The sequence below is a fragment of the Pteropus medius genome, unplaced genomic scaffold, assembly GCF_902729225.1.
Source record: "Pteropus medius unplaced genomic scaffold, Ma_sr-lr_union100, whole genome shotgun sequence".
Taxonomy (NCBI): domain Eukaryota; kingdom Metazoa; phylum Chordata; class Mammalia; order Chiroptera; family Pteropodidae; genus Pteropus; species Pteropus medius.
Window position 1 is genome coordinate 2256145 of NW_024354886.1, and position 15715 is coordinate 2271859.

The 15715-nt window shown below is 38.1% G+C and overlaps 1 protein-coding gene across 3 annotated transcripts in view; it reads right to left on the bottom strand.

Moving 5' to 3' along the window:
- The window catches only part of ZFAND3 (zinc finger AN1-type containing 3), a 319318-nt gene that overhangs the window by 26854 nt on the left and 276749 nt on the right, over positions 1-15715 (bottom strand). For all 3 annotated transcript variants that reach the window (XM_039856094.1, XM_039856096.1, XM_039856097.1), the window contains one exon: positions 1799-1966. In XM_039856094.1, the coding sequence (XP_039712028.1) occupies positions 1799-1966 (168 nt within the window). The remainder of the gene's footprint in view (positions 1-1798; positions 1967-15715) is intronic.

Genomic DNA, 15715 nt, shown 5'->3' on the forward strand with positions numbered 1-15715 from the left:
GTAAACTGGGAGACTTGGTTACAACACCTCAGGATCTCTCAAAGCTAAACTGTGAACTCTTAGTGCTTGCCTGACAAGGAGAGGAGGTATTAGCCACTGCCAGAGGCAAGACTGCATACTCCATGGACCGACTGCCTGATCCATTAAGGCAAATCCTATGTAACACCCAGGATTCAGTTACTTTCAAGAAGGAAACAAGAACATAAGGCACAGGAAAATCCCAATTCCAGTTTAGAAACAAACAAAGGCCTATGTTATTATCTAAAATGGTCAGATAGGTTTTGCCACACTGGTGACAGAGTGACCTGTTGAAATACCACGGTAGTTCCAGTGAAGACCCAAGCAATAATTTGCACAACAAAAGAGTAGATAAACTCTTTGATATGGGCTAAGGTGTTTAGCCATCAGGCTCCAGAGTTTCCTTGGCTAACCAAAGTATTCCCTCCTTACCTCATCAAGAATGTAAAATGACCTGGCAGGGATGATCAAGACACAGCCTAAGAATAAGATTCTGGGCTCACCTGGGCCATACCACACACATGAACACAAGTGAAGTTTGAAAACTCTGTTGGCAGTCTCTGCCCCTACCTCTTACCCTACACCTCTCTTCTTCAGGAGAAAACTAAATGCCAAGCTAAAATATAAAAACTTGTCTGGTGACACCTAGACTCCTCATGCTGGTCTCTATTTTCTGCAGATGAATATATGTTTCTGTGATGTACCACACACGTGTGTGTGCAACAAACATGATAGAAACAGAAGTTTCAACTTCATTTCCATGAGAAGCTGGTACTCCCTCATTGCCTTCTTATTTACAACAGGGCAGATGATTGAGGGACAAGAGCAGCAATAGACATCTCTTCAGAAGATGAAGGACCTGGAGTAACAGTCAACCTTCTAACTGCTGAGAGAACCATCTAGTTCTGACAGCCAGCATCACTGTAGGATATCTATGGATATCCCAGAGGTAAAAGGAGGGTTCTTAAGCTCACTGCTAAAGACAAAAGATATATGCAGGATTCTCAGAGACTAGACCTAGGTCTCCAAGTTTGCCTGGTGACAGGTGTCCCATAGAACAATTTTATAATTCTACGCTTTAAAATCAGGAAATAAAAACAGGGACAGGAAAATTATCAATCAGCCCGAATGGTACAGCTATACGATTTTGCTCCTATGTGGTCGAAGAGAGAGAAAAGATTGGTCTAAGTTTTGTTCCACTGTGGGTATGCATAAAATTTTTAAAAATACACCCCTGTGCAGAGTTGATATTACACTGGATAATATAGAAAAAAGGTTACTTTAAAGCTATTTTCAAGGGGGTTAACTGACAATGAAGTACGGTTCAAAGAAAATAATTTTCTAATCAAACTTTAATTTAAAAGATATGGGGGAGAAATCTTCCATTTATTATACACAGTAAAAAGCTCATTCAAAATTAATTTAATATCTGAATTTTATGGTACATATCCCCAGAATTTTGCTGGTTTGGTTAATTTCTAAATAAGTCATCAATGAGAAGGAACCAGAGTAATATGCAGTGGGGAGAAGTTGAAAGCAGTAAGTAGGAACAAGGCAACTAAAGAAATATGTGTCAAAGTACTGGGGGACATTTTTGCCTTTTTTGTACGTGCTTAGAAGAATCCTCTATTCCTGATTTTTCAAACTCCAAACCTATAGCTCTCAGGGAGGTACTTAGGAGAACAAAACAGGACTTCAGCCTCTTACAAATAATTTCCAAAGTCACGCGCCAGGGTGTCAAAGACACAGTCTCCATCATGCCACTGGAGAAGATGCTTACCGCAGCGGCACGATCCCAATTCCTGCTGCACCAGCTCCAGTTTGGTTTGGCACTGGAAGCACCGACGTCGACTCTTCTGTTTAGATCGGCTGGTTTCCTCGGATCGTTCATTATTCTCCAGTAGTCGTGGCCGTTTCACTGGCGAAGCCTCATTCTCAGACTGTGAATCTGACCAAAACAACACATTTGGGGCTCAGGGTTAGTGACTAGCCTGGCGAGTACAGCTGATTAATGTACTGCCAGGCATTCTTCTGACCAGGCTACTACTGCCCTTTTCCAGGAACTGGACCTGTATGAGCAAGAGCCAGTTCTGACTGGCCTGGTTTATACTGTACAAATTGTGACAAGCATGAACCTTTAGGGCTGACTTCTAACAAGCAGGGCCTGACCCAGGAGAGGAGGATGGGGTGGGGAAAGGGGCCTCAACAAAAATCAGTTCCATGTTATTTTTCAAAATAGATGTCTATCTCTATGAGGAGACCATTCACTCTGGAAATGAGATCTTCTCTTTGTCTGTACCCCTTCTTTGGGCCCTAGCTAATTACTGCTTGTATTGGTTATCTACCTCTCCTTGGATGTCTGCTTGTCCTCAAGATAATGTAATTCTTTAGAGAAGGGACAATGTCTAGCACTTCTTTACACTGCCATGGTTAGCACAATTCCATATCTAAAGGCAGTGTTTGACGGAGGATCCATAATCTTTTCTAGTAAAAATACTCACGTTTCTACTCCTAAACACATGAAAATCAGGTTCTAATATTGGAAATTATTCTAACTTCATTCAGGGTTACGGAGTATCCTGCTTATTTACCAGTGAGCTCTCCTATGGCCTCCATGGTGGAGTAGTAAAGAGGCAGCACTTGGTACCACAACCCTAGAGTTGCTGCCAAATTGGCAAGTGAAGGGAGGCGTAGTGTGACAATTTGTGTATTTATAACCTTAAAAAACTAAAATACGATAAAGTTTATGTCATAGGCAGGCTGTAAATAACTCTTGCCTTACAAAAGAAGGCAGCACTTGGTTGGCTCTGTACTCCTGGAATTGCCACCACTGTATACTGTGGATGCACTGCTTGCCAAGGTTCCAAAGTGGTTTGTGTTAAAAAACCTCTGGAAGAGAGTTTCCTAAATAAATCTTCAAAACAGATCTAGATCTCACTACTTCTCACCTGCCCCCCATGCTGGTCCAAACCATCACTATCTCATCTAGCCTAGTATAACAGCCTCTTAACTGGTCTCCCTGCTCACCTCCATTACTCTACAGTATATTCTCCACATAGTAGCCAAGTGATCCTGTTAAAAATCAAGTTAGAATTATTTCACTTCTCTGATCGAAACCCTCTAATAGCTACCCTTCTCAGAGAAGATGATTTGCCCTCCTCTCATCTCTCTCACCTCATCTCCTGCTGCTCTCTCCTGTTGCTCCATCCACACTGGCCTCTTTACTGTCTCCTACCTTAGGGACTTGGTATTTTCTATTCTCTTTGTCTAGAGCACTCTTTTCTTCGATCTATAAGGGACCTAACCTCTTTCAAGTCACATTTTCTTTTTTGACATTTATTTTTCAATTACAGTTGACATACAATATATTAGTTTCAGGCGTACAACATAGTGACGACATTTATGCAACTTATAAAGTGATCACTCTATCTAGATCACTCTTGTCTCCCTTTCCTAGAATTTCCCTTCCTCCCTTTCTTGCTTTTTATTCCTCCATAGTATTTATCTTTTAAAATTATCCCCCAGGAGAATGTAAACTCCTGGAGGGTAGGAATTTTCACCTGCTTTGTTCACTAATATGCCCTCCAGGCCCACAACTCAATATATATTTCTTGAATGACTGAGTCTTCTACTAGGCAGTCCTAATTTTCTATTTAAAGTGACTCTAGTGAGATGCAGAAGACTGTTGGCTACATTTCAATGAAGGTTGTCTGTATACTTTTTCCCCACTGGCCTCCTCTGTATGAAGAAGATGCTGCACTTTATCAGAGAACACTCACTGGTCCTGACAGTGACAACAGTAACAGTTTGCTGCTCATACCCCTCCTCCCCAACCCCATCCCAGACCACCACACTATGCAGTGACTTAGGGGAGCCATGCACTATCCTTAGCAATTGTAAACTTCATTTTTCATCTAATTTAGTTCTTCCCATCCTACATGACATTTTCTCCCAATACAAACCAACTAAATAAGGCCTTTGATGAAAACAATTGAAGATCAAGTTCGGCCTATTGTCTAGCTCTGCTGAGAGAAGCTGTCCAAACCCAGTCAGTGTGATGGCTAAGGCAACCACAGACACAGCCAGCCCTCTCCCCTTCCCCCACAAGAGCAACAAGCAACAATCTAAATGTAAATCATTACAAAGTAGTCAGCCAAAAGGAATTCACCTTGTATGAGCCACACTGCAATCTGGGGTTCCTTTTTCACAAACTAGCAACGACACTATTTGTATTAATAACCCTATTTAGACTTTTTTAAAATTTTTTAGTAATGAGAAATTTCTAGAGTAAAAGCTGTAACAAAAAAATGGTGTTTGTTCTGAGACAAGGTCTTAAACCTGGAGCATCTTTATAATAAATTATCCCACAACTCCAGAGGGTAGTGTGGAGAAGAGAAATGGAGGTCTGCACATGGGAGGTAGTCGAACCCTTTGCATTTATTAACATTGTTAAAATCTAGAGGGCCTTGCCGTGATGCCAACTTACCTCTAGTGTAAAAGGGCAGCACTCAGACATAAATAAGCCTTTCATTCACACCACTATCTGATAGAATTGAGCACGTGTCTGGAAATGCAGAGCTCACAAAGCTGTTTTCCACATAAATCTGTCTTGAACTGTCAATGTGCTGTCTACCTGCATAGCATTGACCTCCATTTCTAAAGTAAACCTTTGCTACAAGAAGATAATTTTTCTTTCAGCTATGTTTCTCACAGCTAACTATTTTTAAATAAGCAAGGAATGATATGTGAAGATAATATTTTTAAATGTATGATTCCTAAGATTGGGAGATAGAATTCATATTTATGGAATCATAATCATCAATGGTCATCACCAAACAACCCACCTAATGGGCCTCCCCAAAATTAGGGGGCCTGTTCAGGCCTGATCTCTTTTCTAATTCCCTACCTTGTTTGACCAATAAGCATTCAATAACAAAACTAAGGAATAAATCTGCTTGATTTCATGCTGAAATTTTCCTTTATCTATTCCGCATTATATATAAAGACTACTGAATTATTTGTTCTGGTAGGCAGGAGGCATGGGACATTCCTGAAATAATGGGTCCTAAGGTCAGTTTCTGATGCTGCCAACAGCTTCTGGCTGCACTGCACTGGCCATCCTAAAAGAATACCATTCAGCTCTAGTCAGTCCTCTGAGAGTCAATATCTTGGCATCTGTACAAGTCTAAGATCAAAGAAATAGAAAGTATGAGCCATGGGAAGCAGTCCTCACTGATTCTAAACCAAGACAGACAAATTGTTTACCAAAATGTGTTATTTTTTAGAATCAAGGATATGTCCCCAGATATTGAGAGATCCAAAACTTTTATGATCTGGAATATGACCACTTAACCTTCACTCAGTCCATGGTCTATTAAATGGAGAGGAATCCTGTGTCCTTTAATGTTCCCTACCACAAAGAAGGAAGGGAAATAAGCTCTCTAAACTGTTTAGCACTCTCCACACGCTGCCATCAGGGAGGTGACTGTGTTATATATAACTTCTTGGTGAAGCAAACCATTCTTTGGCATTTTCTCACAAGTCAACTTAGTGTTTTAATTAGAAGCTAATGAAATAAATAGCAGTCTACAGGATCATCATCGTGTCTGCATAAGAAATTTACATCTCCTGTGACAATTATTTAATGAAACTTTGTGCCATGGGGTGAGTTGCTTAAATAAGAGAAACAGATGTCCAGGACAGGGAATCTAATTACATAATAATGAACTAAATAATTCAACTATTCAATTATAAATTTTAGGTCAATTAAAAAGACTACCAGAAAGCAAAGACCCAAACATGGGAAACTAAAGGAACTCTCATTTACTGTCCATATTTAAGTAAATTAAACTTTGATTCTTTACTTTTTGCTCACAAACTTCCTTTCTGTTACCCTGAAGCACTTTAACACCTAACAATCTACTTGGCATGATCTGAACTTGGGCAGTAAGGGTTAAATATAGAGAGAAAGGTGAACAGAAATAACTCTTGCATGTAGCTTTAACTGTCAGAAAAAACGAGTCTTTGCAAGGAGCACGCTCATTAGCAGCAGGAGGCGCCGTAGTGGCAAGCTAGCAACTGCTCCCACCCCAGGAGTTAGGAGTGACTTCTAATTAAGGTCCTTCCATAAAGGGCCAACGAAGCACATTTTTTCCCCAGTATGCTGTTTCTTAAGAACATGATCTAGTCTGTATACACCCATGCAAGAGCTGCCGCACTCCCATGCCAGACTCCCTCTTCATCTGCCAATATTTAATAGAATGAGAAAAATATCACAGATCTCCTAGTCAAAGGAAAGTCTGATCAAGAATTAAAATGTGATTAAATGAGAAAGAAAAATCTTAAGAAAAAGTATTTTATCTATCAGTTTCCTAGGTTTGAAGGTAACTGCTATTTAATTTGTGACAGAGAAACAAGTATACTGATTTTAAAACATAATCTTTTGAAGAGAGAAATTCTTCTAATTGTAGTTTCTTAGCCAATTGCAGAAAGTAGTGATAAGAATTTCAATTTAGAAACATAGTTTAACTGGAAAGCCTGACTGGAGACAACAAACAGAGCTACTTCTTTTAAAATTCTGTTTTATATCTGACAGAAATTCACATTTGTTCCTTACTGTCACTGTTCTTGTCTTTATTACTTATGTTCTCTCCCAGAAATTTCCAAATAAATTGTGTCAGGCCTGTCAGAGTTAAATCCCAATCTCTCTTAATCTCCTGTCACTGTGTAGCTGGCAGCCTGCATATACCTGGTATGGCTAACCATGACTATGGCCTTCTGACATCTCAGGCAGGCTCTTAGCCCTCTGTACAAGCCAATCCTCACAATTTAGATTAGAAGAGTGGGAGAAGTAAAGTGGCAACGATAAGAAGGAAGCCTTCTTCTATTCACTTTATCCACACCTTCCCTCGCTTCTAAGAAAGAAAGATGAATCTGTTTAATCTCAGTTTCTATGACAACTTTGAGGCACTCAATCAGTTTTTTTTAGAACCTATCACAGTCTCCTGACAAACTGACATTTATGATCCCAACAGCCTGTACAAATATCAATAAGAGCAATAATTAATGAACCCTCCCCCCCACATTGCTGCTGTCTCTCCTTTGACCATTTAAAAGGAGCCTAAGCTGCTAAAACCTCCGGTCCATGAACAGCACACTCTCACTGAAAAAACTGACCAGATACTTTAAAAAAATGTTTTATAAATACTTTCTATGTTTCTCCTCATGCTGTGCTTTCAGAGTTTATGCAGGGATTAGATTCATCCTTTCCTGGCTTTTACTCTGTGTCATAAAAGACTTCAGGACAGAAAACTCCCTCCTTATCCATTAAAAACTTTTTTCCCACTTTATCCAACTGGGATTTCCCCCTCTTATCTTCCTAATGATTCTTATAACAATTCTGGGATAGCACACCTGTTAAAACACTATTACATGGACAAAGAAGTTCAAGTATTTGGGAAAGGCCAATTATTAAAATTTTGTGGAGAATGCCTTCATTTTGTTTGATACATAATATGCAGATGAATCTTGCTTGAAATATACCTAGGATGCCAAGTCTCAGATCCTATTTTAAAGGTCAGTTGTTCTCAAACTGCCATGCAGTACTGTTTCTAAGCACTAGTCTCTTTCTTCTACTATCTCCACCACCTAACCCCTACCCCCAGGTTATTTTCTCTGGCTCTCTTCTTTGCTATTAGAGATATCTGACATCTGAGGGTGGTCTCCTCCTCTATCACAACCTCAAGACTGAAAGCAGACCTCTGACTCTTCTTCCCTACTGAGAACATAAGATTGGGAGACCTAGGGTATATCTATCTCTTTATCAGTAGAGCTGACTATCTTGGGAATGCACCTGAACTTTTGGGGTCTCTGTCTTCCTCAGTAGGCTCAAAAGACGTAAGGCATCAGAAAACTTCTTGGGGTAATTGTATCATCTAATCATATGATTCTGGTCCTCATGACAGCAATGTAGAAGTCATGTACCCTTCAGGAGATGAGCACCCAAATGTCCCACAGACATGTTTCAAGGACTGGGATCAAATTTGTCACTTCCTCTTCCCACTCTGGTTCCTGCTGGACAGGTAGTGGAAAGCTGATTCTGGTGGCACACCTTGATACCAGAAAAAATGTGATTATGAATTCATCAAAAGATCAAATAGGAGAAGCTAATGTGCCGTGGGAAGAATAAGTCTCCATTAAATAAAACAATGTTTAAAATCATGACACCAGAGTCCAATAATTTTAAAGGAAGAGTTTCCCCCTCAACTTTTCTCTCTTTCTAATCTACCTTTAATTTCTTTTTCTTATCTCTTGTACTGGGTAGGCTTTCTACTATGCTGCTGAATAAGAGTATTGAGAGAGGACATCTTTGCTTTGTTCTCAACCTCAGGAGGAAAGTATTTAGCTAATTTTGTCCAACTTCTTATTGTGAGAAATTTCAAACATATAGAAAAGTTCAAAGAATAGTACAATAAACACCTGTGTATACACCATTCACATAAAACAATTGCTAAAAATCTGTCACCATTGCTTTATCTCTCCCCTCCATATTTATACTTTTTCCCCCTGAACCATCTGAAAAAAAGTTGCGAACATCAAAATACTTCACATATACACACATCTAATAATAAGGGCATTTCTTTATATAACTAAAATATTACACCTAAGAAAATTAAGAATAATGCCCCAATGTCATTCAATTCATATCCAAATTACCTCCATTGTTTTCAAAGGCATGTTCTATCAGGTTTCAAGTGTTACATTTGGATATTATGTCTAAGTCTCTTTTAATATAGAACAGTATATGCCCCTCAAACTCTCTCTCCTTCCTCCTTTCTTCCTTCCTTTTTCCCTCCCCTCCCTTCCTTCCAAATGACATGGACTTTTTGAACACTCCTGGTTAGTTGTCCTGTGGAATATACCACATCCTGGATCCTTTCTAGCTTATCTATTTATTTTAATGGCATCGTTTAACTTCTAAGGAAGGAGATTTATAATTGCACATCTCCTCTGTTCCATATTCAAGACTAGAGATTAAAACTTCCAGCAAGCAGCTGACAAATCCACATGGTTGGAAGGTTGGCACAAGTAAAGGCAGGTGAAGAAGGGCAAATACTGCGTAATCAACCCAGTTCCTACTGCACCTTGGCAGTGGGGAGAGAAATGCTCTTTCTCTGTCTCCACTGCATCCCTGTCACATACTGGACATCAGAATGTAGTTTGTCTGTGCCTTGGCAAGAAATGGATGGCAAGCATTAGGACATGGGCTAGCTACTATTGTTTTAGCTTATGATTTCTTATAGTCTGATGACACTGTCTGTGACTGAAGTTCGTCCCAGAAGGCCACAAGTCATTCCTCCAATTATCTCTTTTCCAATAGCTTCTTGGCCTTTTTATGATTGCCCTTCCCCTCTTGACTGACTCTACAGTGTTGCTAATTGTTGCTATAAGACAGTTCTTCATTGCTGAATCATTTGACTCTCCAAAATTCTTCCTTATTTTCAACTTAAGGAAAAATTTCACCAGAATAAAAAACATAAAGCAAAAGCCAGGAGGGTTCATTTGCAAAAACAACCACAATCTCATTAAGTACAATAATATTCTCAGTTTATATGATCTAGTTTATTTAGGCCTCTAGATTAATTACCACTCTATTCAGGGCCATGACGACAGTCAATATCTCATTTTTTCTCAAGTGCCAACTATAGGCCAGGCACTGGGCTTTGAAATGGCAAATCAGATGGCAGTGATCTCTCCCCTCAAGGTCACAATCCAGAAAAAAACATATTATATACAAATAAACCTACAGCATAATAAGTGGCATATGAATAAATGAACAGAATATAAATGAACACAAAATGTAAAAGTGATAAATTCTGTTGGGGGGGTATAATTAAGAAGCAGAAGAAGAAAAGGTACCTCTTCAACTTAAGAACTATACTTTACATATGTAGACAGGTGATTTTTAGCTCACATTTGTCATCTCCATTTTTTTCTGTGAGGTCTACTTTTCAGAATACCATTGGTATAAAAGTTGTTGCTCATCCATCTTCTAAATTCTCTTTACCAAAAATCCTATCAACGAATAGACCATTTTACAGTGTTGGGAGCAAAGGCATTTTGAAGAACACCATTTGGAAGGGTTTTTAGGAAAATAAAGCTGCTGCTGATATTTCTTCTTTCTTTGACCCCAACTGGTTTAATTTTTTTCGTGAGGGTTCACAAACATACCACTAAAATGTCAATGGCTAGCTCATAGTTTTTCTTTCATCATGCTTATTAACCTTAATATTGGTCTGTCGGCTCAGACACAAACTGTCAATTTTTACTCTATCAGGAATTGTCCATGCCCATTTTCTTTTTATTATTAAACAATTTCTTTTGAGAAAATTCTAGGTTCACATGTAGCTATAAGAACCAATATAGCGAAATCCTATGTACCCTTCACCCAGTTTTCCTCAATGGTTACACTGTGTAAAACTCTAGTACAGTATCACAACCAGGATATGGGTATTGATACAGTCAAGCTATAGAACATTTCCATCATCACAAGAATCCTTCATGTCGCCCTTTTACAGCCATGTCCCCTCTTGCTCCCTGGCAACTCTTGGCAAACACTAATGTGTCTTCCATTTCTATAATTTTGTCATTTTGAGAATGTCATATATATGGACATATACATGGCTATATAAATGAAATCATGCTATATAACCTTTGGTCCAAACTCATTTTTAAGGCCACTCATCACAGTAGGTGGATAGGACAAAACATTCCTTAAGTTTCAGTAAAATTGCAATAACAAGCACTAAGACACTTATTCTGTACCAGGACTTTCTAAATGCTTTTACATGTTAACTCATTTAGCTTTTGTAACAAGGCTATGTGGTAGGTGTTATTATTACTTGTATTTTAAGATGAGGAAACTGAGGCACAAGGAAAGTGAATTACTGAAGATCACGCAACTAGTTAAGTACAAGAACTGGAATTTGAACTCAGGCAGCCTGGCCTAGAGTTCTTACTCTTAACCACTCTACTACCCTGTATCTAACTGCTGTTACATTTCAAGATTTCTATTTCTGCTCTTCCTTGAGAGTACCTTACCATGAAGATGAGATTCTGTCACTTCCTACAGTATACAGCTCAGCTGCCTCCGGGATTAAGGTGGTGGGACAGATCCTGGGCCAAGTATGGGAACAAAAATAAGCACCTCTCTTTGTTCCACCTAGAATCTTCTTATCTAAATATTTTGGTGCAATTTCTCTAAGACGCATCTCTGATGAATAACTGTACATGGACTCTGTTCCTAGAATATGATTTGTAAGGCTCCTCTTACCATTTTTTTCCCATTACTGCTAACTCTCTGGATTACTGTGGATTATAGTCATAGCACTTAATTTCTATAAAATCAGCTTTAGTTTTTCCCGTTATTCTGTCCACAAGAGTTTCTTCACTGATTTATTTGTAGGATGGTACAAAATTTTTTTTCTCCTAATAGCGAAAGAAAAGACAGTTATTTTTATAGGTAAAACATGCCTTCTCACCTTTGTATGTGCCCCACGAAAGCTTTTTCTTCTCAACCACCCTGATAGTGCCCTACAGCTCACAGGCCAGGTCCCTTTATAAAGGCACAGATGAGGGTGGATGGTCCACAAACCACTCCTTGGTTCATCTGAAAAACTGCAGGCTACCATCCCTGTTTGTTAAGTATCATTCCTGCTGTGCAATTTACTTAAAGGGAACCCCAGGGGCTAAATTCTACAAAGGGCACATTTATTGCTAGTTCTACAAACTGATAGGACTAGCAATAAAGTAGTCATCCTTTGTAGCTGGGACTGGCCTGGCACCGCTTCCTTGTTTTAGCTTCTGTATTAGCAAGACCTGTCCTGCCTGCCAAACTAAACCATATTACTTTTCCTCATAGATTTTTTTCAATTACTCATTGTAACTGACAAATTATCCTCAATAGATAATCTTTCCTTTTTATAACCTGCTTGGGTATTTTAGAGTTCAACAACATTACAATGCATTGATTTTTTTAAAAAAATATTGCATTTGTAGCATCAGTGGAGTACAGAAAAAGGTAGCAAGATGAGACAGAGAGAAGCAAGATTAAGAAATCTAAAAGACAGACAAACTTCTCAGAGGCCACATGCCCAAACCCCCTAATTTCTCTTCCCTCACCATCATGGTCTATGATCATGAGGGTTCTAAAGACTCTTACAGTGCTAAGACTGGTCTTCAAATTCTGTTCTATTTTCTTTTCCAGTATTTTTAGGAAACAGATCAGCCATGGATTATTTTCATTTATCTAAAAAAAGGAAAATTTGAGAGAATCCATGAAGTAGCAATATATCCAGATTTACTTTCATACAACTGTGTATAAGACAGGCAATACTGTTTTCATTTAGTTTCTTAGAATGTTCATTTAGAAGTTAAGCTGCCTAAAAGTAGGGAATAAGTCTTCTCTGTAGTTATATGAAGCTTAGAAGTTTTCGAATTATGCCTTATAAAATCATACAACTGTTTTGAGCAGCTGGGCAGTACACAGCCATAGACTATAGCCACTTCTTACTGTTTTACATCTGAAGAATCCTTAGAGGGAAGAGAAAGGACAGAAGTCTTCAAATAATGTTGTTCCCCCAAATCTTAGTCTCCAAAGCATGAATGACTTGCCTGGGGTTAACCTGATCTGGCCTTGGGTCTTTGGTCAGGAAGATTGAAAATAGGCGTCCTTTATGAGAAAACACTGACTATTGGGGGTAGGGTGGGGAAATGGGTAAAGAATGAGACACTAATTCAAATTTTCTGACTTTTTGTTAAAAACATACATATAGAAAAAAGTCAAATGTTCCCATGCAAAGAATTTCACCTCTATAAAGCCTGACTATATTCCCTGTGGGTATTTTTAATTTTCCAATTGTTTTGCCTGTCTGACTTATAATGCAAGCTTCTATGGGCAGGAGCAGAACTGGCTATATTTAGTACTCCACCGGTGCTCAGCGAAATAACAAAAACAACGAGTATCGCTATAACAGGGAACAAATTCCTAATGATGGTAATACTGCAATAAGAGATTGTCATCTTATGGGCTGTGCTCCAGGTTTAATGCAAGGAAAAAAAACTGAACATTTTTATTTTGATATTTTAAAAAAATCAGTTTGAATGCATAACTAAGTACTGTAGATGCTAAAATTAAATAGCTGATTTGTTTTTAAACTATTTTTGTTTCTAATTTAGCATCAGCTTAATTCAGATCTTCTCTCTACCTATCACTTAGTTTTTTCCACCCAAGGTCTTGTCTTTTGGCTCATTACTTCCAAGGTAAATCCTTAAGCTTAAAAATACTTCTGTACCTCATTTTAACTCTTTCTGATGTGAGGCTAAATGAACCTAATGTTAGACCTTAACATACGACAAAGAGTGCCCAGAGAAAGCCTTGTCGTGCCCCCCACCCCCACCCCAAACAAGTATGTTAGGTGTTCATTACTCAGGATTGTATCAATGTTGATGTAGGTACTACCAAGTGTGTAGAGGGTTGAAGAAAGCTGCCTTAAGAAAATGGTGTATAAAGAGATAACTCCATTAGTAAAATGAACAGCTGGAAAATCAGAAGCCAATAATTCTGCAGAATATTATTATCGAAATTGTCTTTAGTTCATATTTGAAACATAAGGAGCAAGTACCTTACATTTAACCTCAATTCAACTGCCTTTGTACAACACAACACGCTTCACTGAAAGAATTACTGTTTATCAAAATGTTCATGCTATGAATAATCATACTAAAAAATCAACTATATATCATATCATGTTAATTTCCCAATTTTGAAAACTGTACTGTGGCTATTAAGATAATACCTTGATTTTTAAGAATTACACACTGAAGTGTTTAGTATAACAAAGGCAACGTAATGAAATGGATACAACGATGCAGCATTACACAATACTACCACACACACACACACACACGAGAGGGGATAAGTAGGGGGGAAGAGTAGAGAAAGTCAATATCTAATGTGGTAAAATGTTAACATTTGGGGAATGTGGGGGAGGGGAGATACCTGAGAATTCTATGTGATCTTCTTGTAATTTTTCTGTAAGTCTGAAATAATGTTTTTAAAAAAACCCAACAACTATGTTCCAGAGTAGTCATACTTGGAGATGATTGGCTAGAGTGCCTGATGAACTCTTTCTCAGAAATGTTGCTAAGGTCTGACAGGAAAGTGCATGACAAAATAGTTGTACCAGATAATCAACAGTAAAGTCAAAGCTCATGCTTCTCTGGGTCTGTAGTGAAGTCAACACTTATCTGTAAGTACATTTTAATGATTAGTCACAGACTTTTACATGTCACACTTTTAGTCCTTACTTCCTTCAATCCCAGTAAGGACCCATTTTTAATTGCATCAATTACTGCAACTGCTATTCCAGGAAAGATGATGACCAAGACCTTAAGATGTGATTTTAATCTTTTGGAAATGCATTTATCAACAGGATGCCAAAAAAAAAAAAAAAAGTGACTATGAATCCTTGTCAGTAATTGGAACTATCAGTTAATGCTAAGCTGGAAAACAGACTCCGCTGCAAGTAACACCTTGTATTCAAATCAGGACCTACACAAGGTCCCTCTCCCAGAACTTTCTTTTAAAAGCCATCCTGCATATTTGGACATAAATTTCAAGCCGTATTATAATAACATCTTCAGAGAAGAGTTGTTCAACTTCCTCTAAGAGAAAAAAATGCAGAAGCGTCCAGTATATTTTTTCAAGTAAATATTGGCCAACATTCGAGGTAAAAATCTTAAAGACTGTCTGCTATATTCTCTTTCTTTATTTCTTGCTAAAGTAACAGAAAAATTAACACAATCTGAGTTAAATGTCCTATTTTCTTGCTTATATATGTATACATTTTTAATAAGTTTTGAAAGGGTAGACGGATGTGAGAAATGCAGAGCATGTAACTAATTTCCCCTGTCCATTCATCTAACAGAGATGTGGTTTATTTAAAATTCTGAGTTGTGGTTTTGCTATTTAGGAATGGCTTTCTGAAACTCTGTGGGTGGACACTGGTAATGAAACAGAGAATTCAGAATGGCAGGGAGCATAAGGCCAAATAAGCTTTTATAACAGAGTGTGTGTATGCACTAAAAATAATTATACATAACTAGTGGGAGGCTGGTTAACAGAGCCCACAGAGGCACTTGGCTGTTATGATAACTAATCACAATATGAAGTCCCCCACGACAAAAGTGCTTCCAAGGTTAAACTGTCTGATTTTTAATCATAAAGAAGTGAATTTATTGGCTAAAGTTCTCTCATGTTGTTGGGTTTGGATGCAAAAACCAAGTCTTTTAATCAAGATTTTAAGCACAAGAAAACTATCAACCCTCTATGGTTCCTAAATTGTGATTTGCTCCAGAAAGAAAAGGAGTTCTGAATTATAAATATAAAAGCTTAGAAGAGAGCTCAGGAAATGAGTGTTTATTTTTTTTTAAGAAGGCAAGGTTATGAAATCTCTGTAAGAATTACTTTCCACCAATATGTACAGTAAAATTTTACTTTTAAAACAAAACAGAGTAAAAAAGAAATCTGATCTTCACAGTTCTAGTACTCAATTTTCTTATAGGTTTTCTGAGCTTCCTATCATTTACAGCCCTCACCTGTTCAAACAGGGTTGTTAACTGCTCTCCCCTCTTCCCT